This window comes from Chiloscyllium plagiosum, unplaced genomic scaffold, assembly GCF_037043375.1.
Source record: "Chiloscyllium plagiosum isolate Xiang-an unplaced genomic scaffold, Cpla_swu_hap1 HiC_scaffold_15, whole genome shotgun sequence".
Taxonomy (NCBI): Eukaryota; Metazoa; Chordata; class Chondrichthyes; order Orectolobiformes; family Hemiscylliidae; genus Chiloscyllium; species Chiloscyllium plagiosum.
In genome coordinates, this window is record NW_028270153.1 from 53,919,435 (window position 1) to 53,936,514 (window position 17,080).

A 17,080-nucleotide genomic window follows, 5' to 3' on the forward strand; every position below is an offset into this window, starting at 1 on the left:
TAAATTCCTTTCCCCAGTCCACCCAGGTAGCTCTGCTCTCATTCCTTTGTAATTATTATTTATGTTTAGCACAGTTGTTTCTGATGCAAGTGATATTAAACACTACCTTATTATGATTACTGTTTCCCAGGGCATATTTTACGTTGAGATAATTTATTAAATCTGCCTGATTACACATCATAGATTCAAAACAACCAGATCGCTGGTTGGAGCTCAGTGAGAATCTGAGGAATTCGTTACTGTAGTGGGCTGTCAATGTTGGTTCATTAAGTATGTTCAAGGCTGAGATAGACAGAAATCTAATTATTAAGGGAGTCAAACGTTACAGGGATAAGGCAAGAAAGTGGAGTTGAGTATTATCAGGTCAGCCATGATTTCACTGAACAGTGGAGCGGACTCCATGAGCCAAACAACCTACAGCTGCTGCTACATCTTATGGTCATATATTTTGGCTGCAAACTAAACCTTGTGTGTCTGCTTCATTCACAACATGGGATCATTAAAAAATGTAGTATCAAATCAAAGATTCTGTATTCAATGCAATAACCATGTTGAATTGAGACTCTACATGAAGTCAAGAAAACATTTTAATACTGTAAAATTTATTTCCTGTACACTCAGGATACTTGTCTTAATATATTGCCTACAATATTTTAACCCAAGTTGAATTTGTTGCATTAGGCTTAAGAGATATCAAGACTTTTGCAAGAAATGTAAATGCAGGTGTAACTCAATACCATATCACTCACAATACTGAAGTATTTATTCCAGATTACTTTTTTTTTCAGTTGAAAAACATTCCACTTTCCATTATTAAAGATAATAAATTCAAAACGTTATGATTTCAAATATTTGTATAAAAATTAACTTTGCTAATTACTTCAAAATAAACGGATGAAGAGCAGATATACAACATTCTCAAATACGAAACAAAACTAATCAGATTAAACGTAACTGTGGAATTTTAATCTATTACTTAGTTGTCCAAATGTCTCCTATAATCACAGTCAATGCAGATTTATAGGTAGCCACACAGACAATAACAACTTTTAAAATGTTTAACTCCCACAAATCATCGTTGCTTCCTGCTTTAAATCACTGTTGTGGTTAACTCTTTCAAAACTATTTCAGGAAGACAAAAATGATTAATTATTTTGAAAGCACAGTAATTTTACTTGCAAACAGCAAATTTCTAAAAGGACAGGTGATGATATAGTGGCAATGTCATTGGATATACATGCAAATTCCACCATGGCAGAAAATGAAACTTGCACTCTTCGATAAAAAGCTAGCCTGATGGCAACCGTGTAACCAGTCAATTGTTGTAAAGATCCATCTCATTTACTAATCTGTCATCATTACCTGGCCTACATACGACTTCAGACTCACAGTAATGTGGTTAAACTTTGGGCAATAAATGTTAGTGTTGCCAGCATCAATCAAATCCCATGTATGGAAAAAAATTAAAGCCAAAGTTTATTAACGAGAATGTGATTCTCTCTCATAAGAACATAACACAAATAACTCTTTCAAAGCTTAATGTACTGAATCTCTTGAAAGTATAATTAAGGTTTTAATTATCAAGCGTTCTGCAACACAACACTATCTACTTACTTTGCTACCTATATGTTTCTAATGTTACCTATACAGAATTAAATTTGTTCATCAGTAGGAATAACGCTAAAAACAGCATTTATTTTTATTTGGTATATGTTTAGGGATAGTATGACACTGCTTAGTTAAGCATAACTTACTCTTGTTTTCAATTACCATTTACACTTAAGACTAAAAAACAAACTTGAAATGTCAACCAGGACATACACAGACCTGTGTTATCACTGGTAAATTCTGAATTTAAAACTTAATTTTGATTTGTTAAAATAGCATAAGGGCACACACCACAAACAAAGCTCCCAGTGTTCAAAATATATTTTAGTATAGTATAATAAAATCAAGCAAGTAGTAAACTTGTATTGAAAACAAAGCTTTTAAACATTAATTGTGTTCTTCAAATCTGAATCAAAATTTCAAAACTATTAGTATGGACAGCAGCTTTGTAATAAAACAGAAACAGAAAGCACTGGAAAAACTCAGTGGAGAGGTAATATTTATTAAGAGAAACAGTTAATGTTTCAAATCCAATATGACTTCACATTCACATTGAACTCAAAACATGAACTCATTTTCTCGAGAAAGATGCTTCCAGATTTGAATTACCACAGATCTTGTTTTTTTTTTAAAATATAAATGTCAGACCTCCAGCATTTGGCAGGACGGTGGCTCAGTGATTAGCTCTACTACCTTGCAGTGCCCACGACCCGTGTTCAATTCCACCTTCAGGCAACTGTGTGGAGTTTTCATATTCTCCCAGGGTTCACATGGGTATCCTCTGGGTGCTTCAGTTTCTTCCCACAGTTCAGAGATATGCAGATTAGGTGGACTGGCCACACTAAATTGCCCATAATGTCCAGGGATGTGGAAGCTAGGTAGTTTAGCCATGGGAAATACAGGATGACAGAAATAGGATGGAGTTTAAGTCTGGGTGGGATGCTATTTGGAGGGTCAGGACAGACAATAGGCAATAGGTACAGGAGTAGGCCATTCTGCCCTTCGAGCCTGCACCACCATTCAATATGATCATCCTCAATCAGTATCCTGTTCCTGTCTTATCTCCATAACCTTGATTCCACAATCCTTGAGAGCTCTATCCAACTCTTTCTTAAATGAATCCAGAGACTGGGCCTCCACTGCCCTCTGGGGCAGAGCATTCCACACAGCCACCACTCTCTGGGTGAAGAAGTTTCTCCTCATCTCTGTCCTAAATGGTCTACCCCATATTTTTAAGCTGTGTCCTCTGGTTCGGCACTCACCCATCAGCAGAAACATGTTTCCTGCCTCCAGAGTGTCCAATCCTTTAATAATCTTATACGTCTCAATCATATCCCATCTCAGTCTTCTAAACTCAAGGGTAAAGAAGCCCAGTCGTTCCAGTCTTTCAGTGTAAGGTAATCCCACCATTCCAGGAATTGACCTAGTGAACCTACGCTGCACTCCCCCAATAGCCAGAATGTCTTTCCTCAAATTTGGAGACCAGAACTGCACACAATACAGCAGATGTCATCTCACCAGGGCCCTGTACAGCTGCAGAAGAACCTCTTTGCTTCTTTACTCAATCCCTCTTGTTATGAAGGCAAGCATGCTATTAGCCTTCTTCACTACGTGCTGTACCTGCATGCTTACCTTCATTGACTGGTGTACAAGAACACCCAGATCTCTCTGTACTGCCCCATTACCTAAATTGATTCCATTTAGGTCGTAATCCGCCCTCCTGTTCTTGTCACCAAAGTGGTTAACCATACATTTATCCACATTAAACTGCATCTGCCATGCATCTGACCACTCACCTAACTTGTCCAGATCACCCTGTAATCTCCTAACATCCTCACCACATTCCACCCTGCCACCCAGCTTAGTATCATCAGCAAATTTGCTAATGTTATTGCTAATACCATCTTCTATATCATTAACATATATTGTTAAAAGCTGCGGTCCCAGTACTGATCCCTGCGGTACCCCACTGGTCACTGCCTGCCATTCCGAAATGGAGCCGTTTATCACCACTGTTTGTTTCCTATCTGCCAACCAACTTTCAATCCAAGTTAGTACTTTGCCCCCAATACCATGTGCCCTAATTTTGCTGACTAACCTCCTATGTGGGACTTTATGAAAAACTTTGAAAGTCCAGGTACACTACATCTACTGGATCTCCCTCGTCCATCTTCAGAGTTACATCCTCAAAAAATTCAAGAAGATTAGTCAAGCATGATTTCCCCTTCATAAATCCATGCTGACTCTGACCTATCCTGTTACTACTATCCAGATGTGTCGTAATTTCATCCTTTATAATAGACTCCAGCATCTTTTGAGGTCAGACTAATTGGTCTATAATTTCCTGCTTTCTCTCTCCCATCTTTCTTAAAAAGTGGTACAACATTAGCCACCCTCCAATCCGCAGGAACTGATCCCGAATCTATCAAACTCTGGAAAATAATCACCAACGCATCCACGATTTCTCGAGCCACCTCCTTCAGTACCCTGGGATATAGACCATCAGACCCTGGGGACTTATCAACCTTCAGATCTAACAGTATCTCCAACACCAATTCCTGGCAAATATAAATTCCCTTAAGTTCAGGTCCTTCAGCCACTGTAACTTCAGGGAGATTGCTTGTGTCTTCCCCAGTGAACACAGATCTGAAGTACCAATTCAATTCTTCTACCATTTCTTTGTTCCCCATAATATATTCCTCTATTTCTGTCTTCAAGGGCCCAATTTTAGTCTTAACCATATTTTTGCCTTTCACATACCTAAAAAAGCTTTTACTATCCTCCTTTATATTATTGGCCAGTTTACCTTCGTACCTCATTTTTTCTCTGGGTATTTCCTTCTTAGTAATCCTCTGTTGTTCTTTAAAAGCTTCCCAGTCCTCCGTTTTCCCACTTATCTTTGCTATGTTATACTTTTTCTCTTTTAACTTTATATGTTTCTTAATTTCCCTCGTCAGCCATGGCCACCCATGCCTCCTCCTAGGATCTTTCTTCCTTTTTGGAATGAACTGATCCTGCATCTTCTGCATTATACACAGAAATATCTGCCATTGTTCCTCCACTGTCATCCCTACTAAGGTATTGCACCATTGAACTTTGGCCAGCTACTCCCTCATAGCTCCATAGTTCCCTTTATTCAATAGAAATATTGTCACTTCCGATTGTACCCTCTCCCTCTCAAATTGCAGATTGAAGCTTATTGTATTGTGGTCACTACTTCCCAATGGCTCGTTCACTTTGAGGTCCCTGACCAATTCTGGCTCAGTGGTTAGCACTGCTGCCTCACAGGACCAGAGCCCAGCTTCGGGCAATGGTCTGTGTGGAGTTTGCACATTCTATCCACGTCTGTGTTTCCTCCAGGTGCTCCAGTTTCCTCCCACAATCCAAAGATATGCAGGTTAGGTGAATTGGCCATGCTAAATTGCCCATAGTGTTCAGGGATGTGTAGGCTAGATGCATTAGTCAGGGGAAACAGAGTAATAAGGGCAGAGAATGGGTCTGGGTGAGATACTCTTTGGAGGGTCAGTGTGGACTTGTTGGGCCAAACAGCCTATTTCCACGCTGTAGAGATTTTTTGTTTTTATATTAGCTTTGCAATGATACCAAGCATTTCTGACGGATGGATAACTATTTTCAGTATTTTACAAAATTTTAAATTTTCTACAATTGCACAATCTGTTAATTTGACAAAAGATGCAAACGACCCAGCACAAAGACAATGCAGTCTGAAACTAAACACAAGGTCAGACAAACAAGCTCACTGAAAAATTCTCTATTCCATTGGATTACCAAATTTAACTTATTCTGAATTCAACATGCAAAAAGATTTTAGCCAACTTTCTAATTCCTGTTACCTAACTAATCCCCTGTTTATATTATGTTACCCAATCAAGATATGGGGATTTGTCAGGTTTGAATTCTAATAAACATTCTCAATACCCCTTCCCTGCAGATTTTAACTGTCGGAGGCTGAGGGATGATCTTGTAGAGGTTTATAAAATCATGAGGGGTGTGGATAGGGTAAATAGACAAGGCCTTTTCCCTGGGGTGGGGGAGTCCAGAACTAGAGGGCATAGGTTTAGGGCGAGAGGAGAAAAATGTGAAAGGAACCTAACAGGCAATTCTTTTTTTTAAACAAAGGGTGGTAATACAAATGAGCTGCCAGAGGAAGTGGTGGAAGCTGATAGAATTACAACATTTAAAATCTCTGGATGGGTATGGGAAGGATTTAGAGGGACATGAGTCAAATGCTGGCAAATTGAACTAGATAATTTGGGATATCTGGTCGGCATGGATGAGTTGCACCAAAGAGTCTGTTTCCGTGCTGTAAATTTCTATAACTCTATTTTAACTTGTTCACTCCCTTCTCCCTACGATTTCCAATCATTTCTGGAAAGTTATTTGTGTTTTCTACAGTGAAGACAGAAGCAAACTAACTGCTCAGTTCACTGACCTTATTTTCCACTATTAATTCCCAAGATAACATCCACTATGAATCAATGCTCACTATAGATATACTTTTCATTTTGAAATACCTGTAGAAATTTTCATACTTATGGCTAGATTTGCCCTAATACCCTATTTATTTCCCCCATTTCTTTAAAATAATTCTTGGCAATTTATTTTATTCTGTCTAGTCTGACTTGCCAGCAATCTTTGCAGAACTGTATGCTTTTTCTCAGTATGCTATCACAGGTGGTGAGTCCTTCCCCAAACTATTGCTTTTTCACTCAAATGTTTCTTTGAGTGTTACGAAATATCTCCTTAAACTGTCTGCTCCTGCATCCCTACTACCCTATCCCTTGACAAAATTTTCCATTTCACTTTAGCCAACTATTTCATATATTCATAATTGCCCTTAAAGGCATTCATCTTAAACCCTTTTTTGCTCTCTTCCTCAAATTAAATGCAAAACTCAATCATGTAATGACCACTGCTAATTGAAGTAACATTCACAAAGCAATACTATGAGATAAGGAAATTAACAGACACATATTTTGTTCTCAACAGACTCAATAAGTAGCAGACAGTGGTCCACATACAACCATTTCAACACCAATATCCCACTTTACAAATGTCACATACAGAACACAGTTTGTTTCAACCGAATACCTATTCAGCACAAAGATAATCTGAATAATTCAGGTTATAATATGCAAATTGTACACTGACATGATCATATTATAAGTTATGATTTGCATACCTACTGGAAGTGGACTGTTAGATTCATCCACAGTTAACTTAAGTTGTTGAATAAAATCAATATCATAGACAATTCTTTCCTGCCAGATATTCAGGACTCGTTCCATTTGTTTCTTACAACTCTGCTCAGATTCTCTGGGGAAAGAAAAAATTTTAAAATATGAACAAAACTCCAGTAACTTTAATATTGTTTAAGACTCAGTAACATCATGGCTTCTCTTATACTTATCCTGAAGGAAAACTTATTTACAAAAAAACTTGAAGATATCACCTTTGATCAAGGATAACAATTTCTCTCAGCTTCTATCAGGAAACAAGACAAAAGTTAGCTACTCAAAACAAACCTGCTCCTGTCCTCAATGGATGGTCACCCATAACTACTTATAGAATAATTGCTGGAAAGAAATTGAAAGTAGTACATTAAATCATGTCTCTAAACATAACTGTAACACATCATTCCAATGGAGCACTCCTATTTTACATTGCACTCAGCACAAACCAGTGAAACTTCCTCAACAATGACTTTCTAAAAATTTGAGAACTCATTAGAGAATTTATGGATGAGAAAATTGATGCACATGCTTTATACTTTACAAAGTGGATCCACAATAAATGGCTTCCATGCACATGCAACTGGTTAGTTACTGAGAGCAGATACTGCTAGAGTGCAATTGGGAATCACCAGTTGACACTCATACACTGTCACTGTCATGGACATATTATACTAACATTTAGTCAGTTTAGCCACTCAATGTTACTGTCATACTGAGATTCAGCGCCATTATGCCACAGGAACACCTAATAAATGGAAGATGCCAGTAAAGTTGGGCAGATTTCAGTCCTGCTCTCACACTAAATGTACTGTCAGGTTGTACATGTCAGTATTAGAATGTCAGATGTGACTGCTCAAAGGCTGGATGCAACTTATTCATTTTCTATTCTGCTCAAAAATGTGGAATTTAAGTAAATATAACAAGCCCAGGTGATTCAGCGTGGTTAGAAGAAACTCTACAATGACAGCAATTATTAACATGCTTTTGATTGCATTCCTAGGTATAGAAACACCAATTTCAGAATCCAAAATTACTTCTAAATCCATTTAAAAACAATCTTTTACATAATCCCATCGTGACAAGATTATGCTTTTCACACTGGCATACATACAAAGCAAATTGTAACGCACGTCACCTTTAATACTACTTTTTACAACTTGACAAGATAGTTTAGAACATACGCTTGACTTTCAAGTAACAAAAGCTTTTGACTTCACAGTCTGTTTACTTCACATTCAGACTTAGTTGTAGAATGCAGAAACCAAAATAGGCACACAAATAATTATGACACATTCCATCAAAATCATAAAATGAGTTCATTCATACCTTGCAGTGGATTAAAACTTCTGAAATTCCATTCATCAATTCATTCATGCAGATTTTAACTTTCCTATTTCTTTACAAGAGGCCTATATACAGAGTTACAGTATATATATCTCTTGTTTCACTGCTGATAGAACTCCACATGTATTGCCCAAGGTGCAGAGGAAGAAAGCTTTCTATTGGACATGAAATCTGACCTGTGATCCTTTGTGGACTGGTAAACAATAGCAATATTAAGTTACAACAGTCCGACAGGACATTAGGGCTGCTTGCTCATTACGAGGGATGACTAGTGATCAGTTAACTTGATGGTCACCATGCCTCAGGTGAAGGGTGAGGTTAAGAAGGTGAGATCTTAGTATCTCAACTAAAATCACAGATGTGCTAGTCTGCAAGTCTGGACGAATGTCAGCATTTTTCTAAACTTATTCACCAATAAATTAGTCAAATGAACTTCCTATCTATAGCACAGCCATGTTATTATTTCAAAATAAAGCTCAACATATACTGTACCTGGCAACATGTGAAAAAGCATCCACAAGAACTCCCTCAAAAGCCTTGGTGAATTCAGGACCTTTCCTCTTACTATTCTGAATGACATCATTAGCCAGGTAGATGAATGTCAATTTCCTGCTTGGTTTAGCTGTTACATAAAAAAGGTTGCAATTAATGAAGACAAAAACACTCAGATATATAACCTTCCTATACACCAGACAAGTGTTGTCAGTTAGAAATAACTGCAGATAACTTAAAACAGAGCTGTTACATTTATGGATTATCTGTGTGATCTGCTTTAAAATTGCTTGGGTTGATGGTGGTTGAACCGTGTAAAGATCTTTTAATTGGTAATTATTTTGTGCTATCTGGAAGAAACTTGTTTAGATGTAGCCTCCAATTGAGTCAATTTCCCTGAAATTTAACACCATTATATTGCAGGGTAGGTGACGTCTTAGTGGTATTATTGCTGGAGTGTAAATCTAGAAACCCAGCTAATGTTCTTGTTCTGGGTTTGAATTCATTTTTTTAAAAATGGGATAAAGAATCTACTGACGACCAGAAACATTTGTTAATTGTCATAAAAAATCCATCTTACTCAATAATATGCCATCCTCACCTGGTATAACCTACTTGGAACTCCAGACTCACAGCAATGTGATTAACTCGCAATTCTTCTCTAAAAATACCTAGCAAGCCACTGAGTTATATAAATCGCTACAAAGTCTCAAAAGAAATGAAACTGGACAGATAACCTGGCATCGATTTAAGCACGGGAAAAGACAACACCAGAAACAGCCTTCTCGACCCTGTAAAGTCCTCCTTCCTAACATCTCGGGGTAGTACCAAAATTGGGAGATTTGTCTCACAGGGAATAAGTGGGGATGTGTCTCTCAGATTGGTCAAGCAACAGCCTGACATAGTCGTACTTATGGAACGTTATCTGTAAGGCAATGTCCCAGACAAGATCACCATCATCCCTAGATATGTCCTGTCCCACTGGCAAGACAAACTCAGATAGTGGCACAATGGTATATAGACAGGAGGGAGTTACCCAATGAATCCTCAGCATTCACTCTGGACCCCATGAAGGTTTCAGATTAAACGTGGGCAAGGAAGCCTGATGCTTATCGCATACCATTTTCTTTCCACTGATGAATCAGTACGCCATGTTGAGCAAAGCATGGCGGGTGGCAGGACTGCAAAATTACTCTGGGTGAGGAGGTTTCAATATCTACCACAAGTGGCTCAGCAGCCACCCATAAATCAAACTGATTGAGTCCTAAAGGACTCAGCTGTTAGACTGGTCTGCAGCAGATGGTGAGGGAACCAAGAGAGAAAAACATACTTGACCTAATCCTTACCAATCTGCCATCTGCAGATGCACCTGCCCATGACAGCATCACTAAATGTGACAACCGCACAGTCCTTGTTGAGACAAAGCCACACTTTCACATTGAGAACAACCTCTATTGTGTTGTATAGCACTACCACCCTGCTAAAATGGAGATTTAAAACAGATCTAACAACTCAAGACCAGGTATCGACAGCAGCAGAACCGCATTCCAGCATAACCCGTGATCTCATGGCTGAGCACACCCCCGACTCAACCATTACCATCAAGCCAGGGGATCAACTTTGGCTCATTGCAGAGTGCATGACAGGAGCAGAAAAATGTGTTGCTGGAAAAGCGCAGCAGGTCAGGCAGCATCCAAGGAGCAGGAGAATCGAGGTTTTGGACATAAGCCCTTCTTCAGGAATGAAGGAGACCTTATGCCCGAAACGTCGATTCTCCTGCTGTTTGGATGCTGCCTGACCTGCTGCGTTTTTCCAGCAACACATTTTTCAGCTCTGATCTCCAGCATCTGCAGTCCTCACTTTCTCCTGCATGACAGGAGGAGCTGATGCACCTAAAAATGGTGTGCCACTCTGGCGAAGCTAAAAAACAGGCTACTTATATGCCAAAACAACATTAGCAGCAAGTGACAGACAGAGTTAAGTAATTGCAAAATCAACGGATCAGGTCTAAACAGTCCTGCTGCATCCAGTCATGAATGACAGTAGATCATAAACTCACTGGAGGTGGCAGTTCCACAAATATGCCCATCCTAAATGATGGAAGAACCCAACGCATCAGTGCTAAAGTTAAGGCTGAAGCATTCACAATCTTCAACCAGAACTGCCAAGTGGATGATCCATCACTGCCACCTCTAGTCCTCCCCATCACAAATTCTAATCATCAGCCAATTCAATGCACGCCATGTGATATCAAGAAATGATTGAAAACACAGTATATTGCAAAGGCTGTGGGCCCAAACAACATTCCAACAAAAGTACTTCTGCTCCAGAATTTGCCACAGCCCTAGGAAGCTTGTCCTGTGCAGTTACAACACAGGCATCTACACAACAAATATGGAAAATTGTCCAGATATGTCCTGTCCTCAAAAAGCAGGACAAATCTCAACTCGCCAATTATTGCTCCAGTTCACACACAATCATCAGTAAAGTCATGGATTATGTCATCAATAATGCGACTGAGCAGCATTTGCTCAGCAATAACCTGCTCAGTGACACCCAGTTTAAGCTCCATAATGGCCACTCAGTTCCTGACCGCACTACAGCCTTGGTTTAAAGAGACAAAAAAAAACTGAACTCCAGAGGTAAGGTAACAGTGACAGCCCTTGACATTAAGACCACATTCAATGAGGGTGATATCTAGGAGCCCTTGCAAAACAGCAATCAATGAGTATCAGGACACAAACTCTTTGCTAGTTGGAGTCATACCTGGTAGATAAGAAGATGGCTGTGGTTGTTGGAGGTCTGTCATCTCAGCTCCAGGACAACTGTCCAAGGGTTCCTCAGTGTAGTTAGTGCCCTCGACCCAACCACCTTCAGCTGCTTCAATGATCTTCCCTCCATCATAAGGTCATAAGTGAGGATGTTCACCAATGACTACACAATGTGCAGCACCATTTGCAACTCCTCAGACACTGAACCAGTCCATGTTCAAATGCAACAAAATTTAGATATGTCCAGGCTTAGACTGAAAAGTGCTAAGTAACCATACAAATATCAGGCAATGACCATCACCAAAAGACAATCTCACCACTACCCCATGACATTCAATGATACTACCATCATTGAACTGCCCATATCCTTGGGATTACTATTGACCAGAAACTCAACAGGAATCAGCACATAAACATAGTGGCTACAAGAGCAGGTCAGAGGCTAGGAATACTGTACCAAGTAACTCATCCACTGACACCCCAACACCTGTCTACCATCTACATGACACAAGTCAGGAGTATTTCAGACAAGTATTTCCCATTTGTCTGGATGAGTGCAGCTCCAAGAATACTCAATAAACTTGACAAAGCAACCCACTTGATTGGTACCACATCCCCAAACATCCATTCCCTTTAACTCATGACACTCAGTATCAATGTGTATTATCTACAAGATACACTGCAGCAATTTACTAAATATCCTCAGGCAGCACCTTCCAAAGCCATGACTACTTCCATCCAAAAGGATAAGGGCAGCAGACACAAGGGTGCACCACCACCTTTAAGTTCCCCTCCAAGCCATTCACCATCCTGGGTCAAAGTCTTGGAATTCCTTCCCTAATGGCACTGTTGTTCAACCTACAGAACATGGACTATAGCAGTTCAAGAAGGCAGCTCACCACTACCTTTTCAAAGGCAACTAGGAATGGACAAACAATTCTGACCAACCAGCGATGTCCAGTTTCTACAAATGAAGAAAACATAAGGCATTTCAAAGAAAATGTTGGACTTGGATTGGCTGAGAGATTTCCATGGAAAATGCACCCATTAATATTGATTGACAATCAACTGCCAAACTTTATTTAAATTTTAAATCAGAAAGGTTTACTCCGTATTGTCAGGCATTGCTCTGAGAAATGTGAACTATCTTGTTCAGCGTTGAGTCAAAGCAGACACAGTATGTCCTTTCTGTGCATAAAGAACAGGGTCTTAAGCATTAATATTCAAAGCTTCCTGTACAAACAAGTATTCCATGTTCAGGATTATCCAGCAATTGCTGTCCAGTCGCAGAATCAGTGTTGAATACTGTGCTGGGAGTTTTGTTTGGTACAGTTAGTAACTTGCTTGTGGAGAACAGATGAAAGGATATTCTGGTTGACACAATCCACCAGATTTTGGACATACATACCCGCCACAATAGCACTGAAATCCACATACTGCATTCCTTAGAGTCCAACTGGTAACCTATCAACACTCTCCTCTTATGCAATATAAATTTGTTTCTCCTTGAATTGGTATTCTTGCAAAACGCCCTAATGCATACAAAATGAAAAACTTCAACAAAATGTATCTTTTTTCATCAAAACACTTTTATACAACCAGACAACTATTTAAATAAAAAACTTCACGCTTCTTCAGAAAATCAAACTAATAAAAATATGATTGCAGCTCAAGTAATGCTCATCTCAGATCTGATACTAGTGAAACAAGAAAAGACAAGTTGGAAACAGGAACTGTTCTCACTTTTCTTTTCTATATTGTAAAAAGTAGGTCCTGCTTTAACTCACCTCTGCTTTTCTCACAAAATTTTACCTTCTGCAAGTTCTTCGGGACATCAAGAATTTTCACTTGCTTTTAGCCTCTTGCTAACTTAACTAACCAATTTAAAAAAAAATACTGCAGGAGATCCTGAAAGATTGTTAAGTATCAGTTTTAAATTACGAATGCAAACTTCGTTGGCTAGCACTGCTGCCTCACAGCGCCAGAGACCCGGGATCAATTCATGCCTCAGGCAACTGTGTTATGTGTGGAGTTTGCACATTCTCCCAGTGTCTGCGTGGGTTTCCTCCGGGTGCTCCAGTTTCCTCCCACAATCCAAAAAAAAAATATGCAGGTCAGGTGAATTGGCGATGCTAAATTGCCCGTAGCGTTAGGTGTAGGGGAATGGGTCTGGGTGGGTTGTGATTTGGCGGGTCGGTGTGGACTTGTTGGGCTGAAGGGCCCAGTTCCACAATCTAATCTAATCTAATCTACTGTTGAGGGCATGGCTGTCTTTTAATGGAGAAAGTTGCAGGGGAATAAAATAAATGAATTTGCATTTAAGTATTAGCTAGCTCTAGCGCAGAAAAAGTATGAAAAAGTTTCAGGAATAGAGAATAAACTTTTATACTAATAAAGCACTAAAAACCTACTTGTTGCCTAAATGCTGACTGAATTTGCCCCTTTAATTGGGAGCAGAGAAAGTACTCATGCATAATTCTATGGCAATATATTCCTCTTCCTCTCAAATACTACTCTCCACACTTGCATTCCCCCATTGAAAAAATATACTATTTCATTCCTATTCAGAATGGATGGAAATGTCACACAAAACAGACAAGTTCACCACCACACAATGAGAAAGGGAAAGTTGGAAATAGAACAGATGCACAATGCTAACAAAAGCTAAGTTAAACATATTAGCCATAATTCATTGAGTTAGTGCTTTTCTTTCATCTTGTCAAACTCTAGTTTATTTCAGCATATGCAAAGAAATAAATATGAATATTTCTATTGTCAATGGAAAGAAACACAGCTCATTGAATAACCCAACCTAAACTATCAACAGAAAGTGCTGGATACCCTCAACAGGTCTCACAGCAAAGGTAATGTAGAGGCTTATATTACTCTTCCTCGGAACGTTCCAAAGAAGAATTATGTTAGACTCAAAAGGTTAACTTTGTTCCACAGATGTTGCCAAATCTTCCGAATTCCTCCAGCACTTTCTGTTTTTATTTTTGACCTTCAGGAACTGCAGTGCTCTGCTTTCATTTCAGTGATGTGGAGATACCGCTTTTGGACTGCGGTGAACAAAGTTAAAATTGATCCTGCCCCAAACTAGCTATCTGATAAAGGAGCAGCACTCAAAGCTTGTATTTCCAAATAAACCTGTTGGGACTATATACTGGTGTTGAGATTTTTATTTTAGTGAACGAACCTGTTAAGCACAGGTCTCTAAAAATGTATTTAATTTTATATTTCCAAGGTGCCCAAAGTTTTTTTTAAATAAAAAGCCAAACAAAATGTATTATTTCTCTGGTTAATTTCAGAGATACAGCAATATGGAAAAGGATGTCTGTGGTTTCTTCTCTCCCCAGACAAATCTGTCATTAGGTTACAAAACTGGAAAGAATAACTAAGACCAGCACTGACCAAGAACAACACATGTAGGACAATCAAAGAGACAGAATAGTGACAAAACCATCTAAAAGTTCTATAACGTAAATTTCAAAGGAAGGTGGAAACAATGGCACAGCATATTACATCATAATTTTATTCTTTAAAATATGCAGTTGAACTTAATATCTCCTACCTCCATGAAATTTTTATTAAAAATACTGGAAAATCTTGAAAATTAACTTAAATGAGAGGAATAATGCAGTTTAATATGCAACAGAAATAAGCCATTCAAATGAGGAATTTGCTGTCCCTATTGCTTTACTGTGATTAATCATTACAATATTACTTCCATAAGTTGCAAAATCATCGCTTTAGAAGCGATGCCAAGCTAGTTCTATAGATTAGTTCGTAGAATGACAGGTACACTATGAAGGAGGACTGAGTAAATTAGGCTTTTATTCTCCAGAGTTCAAAAGAATGAGATATGCTGGCACTGAAGCAAGCAAAATTCAGACTTGGGGCTTGACAGTCGATGTTGAGACTTTATTACCGTGGATGAGAGTATCCAGAATCAGGGCTAAAGTTTAGTGTAAAACGTAATGATCATTTCAGACTGAGCAAAGAAATTTCTCCATGAGGGTTGTGAGCAATTCAAATTCTGTGCCAAAAAGCTATCAAATTCAATGTTGAACCAAGGCTCAATTGACTTGCATGTTGGGGGATGTAGGATCAAGAAGGAAAACAGAATGGAGGCCAGAGATCAGCCATAATCTTATTGAATGTCACAGCATGTTGGTAAACCAATAGCCTACTTCTACTCCCATTTCTAATGCTCATCACTTTTTTACGCAAAATTGATTTAATCATTTGTCACATATATTCAATACAAAATAGCCAAAGATTTGCACCATCATGCATAGGCACGATTCTCATCCTTAAAATAAAAAAAACCTTTAAATAAGTTTATCACTAATGCGACATAAACACTGAAAAATTAGAAACAAGCAATGTTAACACAGAAACTTCACTTTCCCAATTAAATAATAATCTTTCAAACAATATGCAATATACTCATTCTAGCCGAACTACAGGAAACTTCACCAGTCTCAATCTTTCAACAAACCAGTTTCATTTCACAACCTTCAAATCTACAGAACATCCAGCAGTTAGCACTCAGTTTAAATCAGCTGCTTTACACACTTTTGCGTGAAGTAAGGAACTAACTTTATCACTGAACTGAACATACATTTTGGTGCTATGCCTTTCACAAAGGTGTCAAGTACGGCTCAACAACAATCTCATCTGAGACTGATATCTGTGGTCCCATATACAGAGGCTGTCGCATCAAAGCATTACTAAAGGATGTAATAGTGTGTCAAAGTTGTCATTTTAGAATAAAATTTTAAAGTGAACCTAAGGATAACAGAAACATTGGAGAAAGTCAGGGAAGGAACGCCAGTACTTAGCCCTCAACTATCATCCAAAAGCGATCAGTGGGAGAAATGTGAATGCTTCTTTCATTACAACAGTAATAAAACTTCAGAAAGGTGGTTCATGAACGGTCAAGATTTCTTAAGAATGCACCGAGACGCCACACAAACACAAATGTTTATCCCCTTTTTTTTCCACGAGTACTCCGCTGCTCAAACTGGAAGCGTTCCAGACACGAGAAGCGCTGAAGCCAAGAGGCGGGCAGCAGACAGCGGCGGTGCCCTCCTTTCTCCGGCGGACGACAAGTCTCTAAGCCTGGCAGCCTAACCCCACTCGGGGTCGGGGAACGAGCCGCTCACCTCGCTTCAGCTCCCGGTGCCAGACGTGTACGATTATCCCTGCGTGTTTCCGATGATGAATGAGCCACAGGGAGAGGGTCTGCACGCTCTGCTGCGAATTGCTCAGCTCGGCGAGCTTCTTCTCGAGGGCGGACTCAGAGAAGGAGGACATTTCTGGCTCAGTGTGTGGGTATGTATCGGTCAATCCAGCGGTGCCTGCCGCCCGCCACGATCGATCCCTCAGGAGCTCGCTCGGCAAAATGGCGGCCTGCCCTCTCACCCCCTTCCAAACCACCCGGCAGGGTCAGAGGTCACGGCGCCGGACCGGCCACGTGACCGCCCGCGCCAACTCTCGGAACAATGACAGAGCGAGCCTCCCAGTGACGGTTGGATGTGCCCGTTCATCACTGGGTCTTGCACAGTTCAATCTAGAAATTTCTGATCGAGAGCGGCCGCCGTTAGT

The 17,080-nt window shown here is 39.5% G+C and overlaps 1 protein-coding gene across 2 annotated transcripts in view; it reads right to left on the reverse strand.

The window, feature by feature from the left end:
* rprd1b (regulation of nuclear pre-mRNA domain containing 1B) overlaps window positions 1-17,020 on the reverse strand; it is a 137,301-nt gene extending 120,281 nt beyond the window's left edge. Inside the window, exons 1-3 of one of the 2 annotated variants that reach the window (XM_043710189.2) lie at window positions 16,639-17,020; window positions 8,700-8,829; window positions 6,812-6,945 (exon numbers count right to left, since the gene is read on the reverse strand). In XM_043710189.2, coding sequence (XP_043566124.2) covers window positions 6,812-6,945; window positions 8,700-8,829; window positions 16,639-16,789 — 415 coding nt within the window. In that variant the 5' untranslated portion in view covers window positions 16,790-17,020. The remainder of the gene's footprint in view (window positions 1-6,811; window positions 6,946-8,699; window positions 8,830-16,638) is intronic. The other variant, XM_043710188.2, reaches the window with a different exon arrangement.
* Window positions 17,021-17,080: the final 60 nt, after the last annotated feature.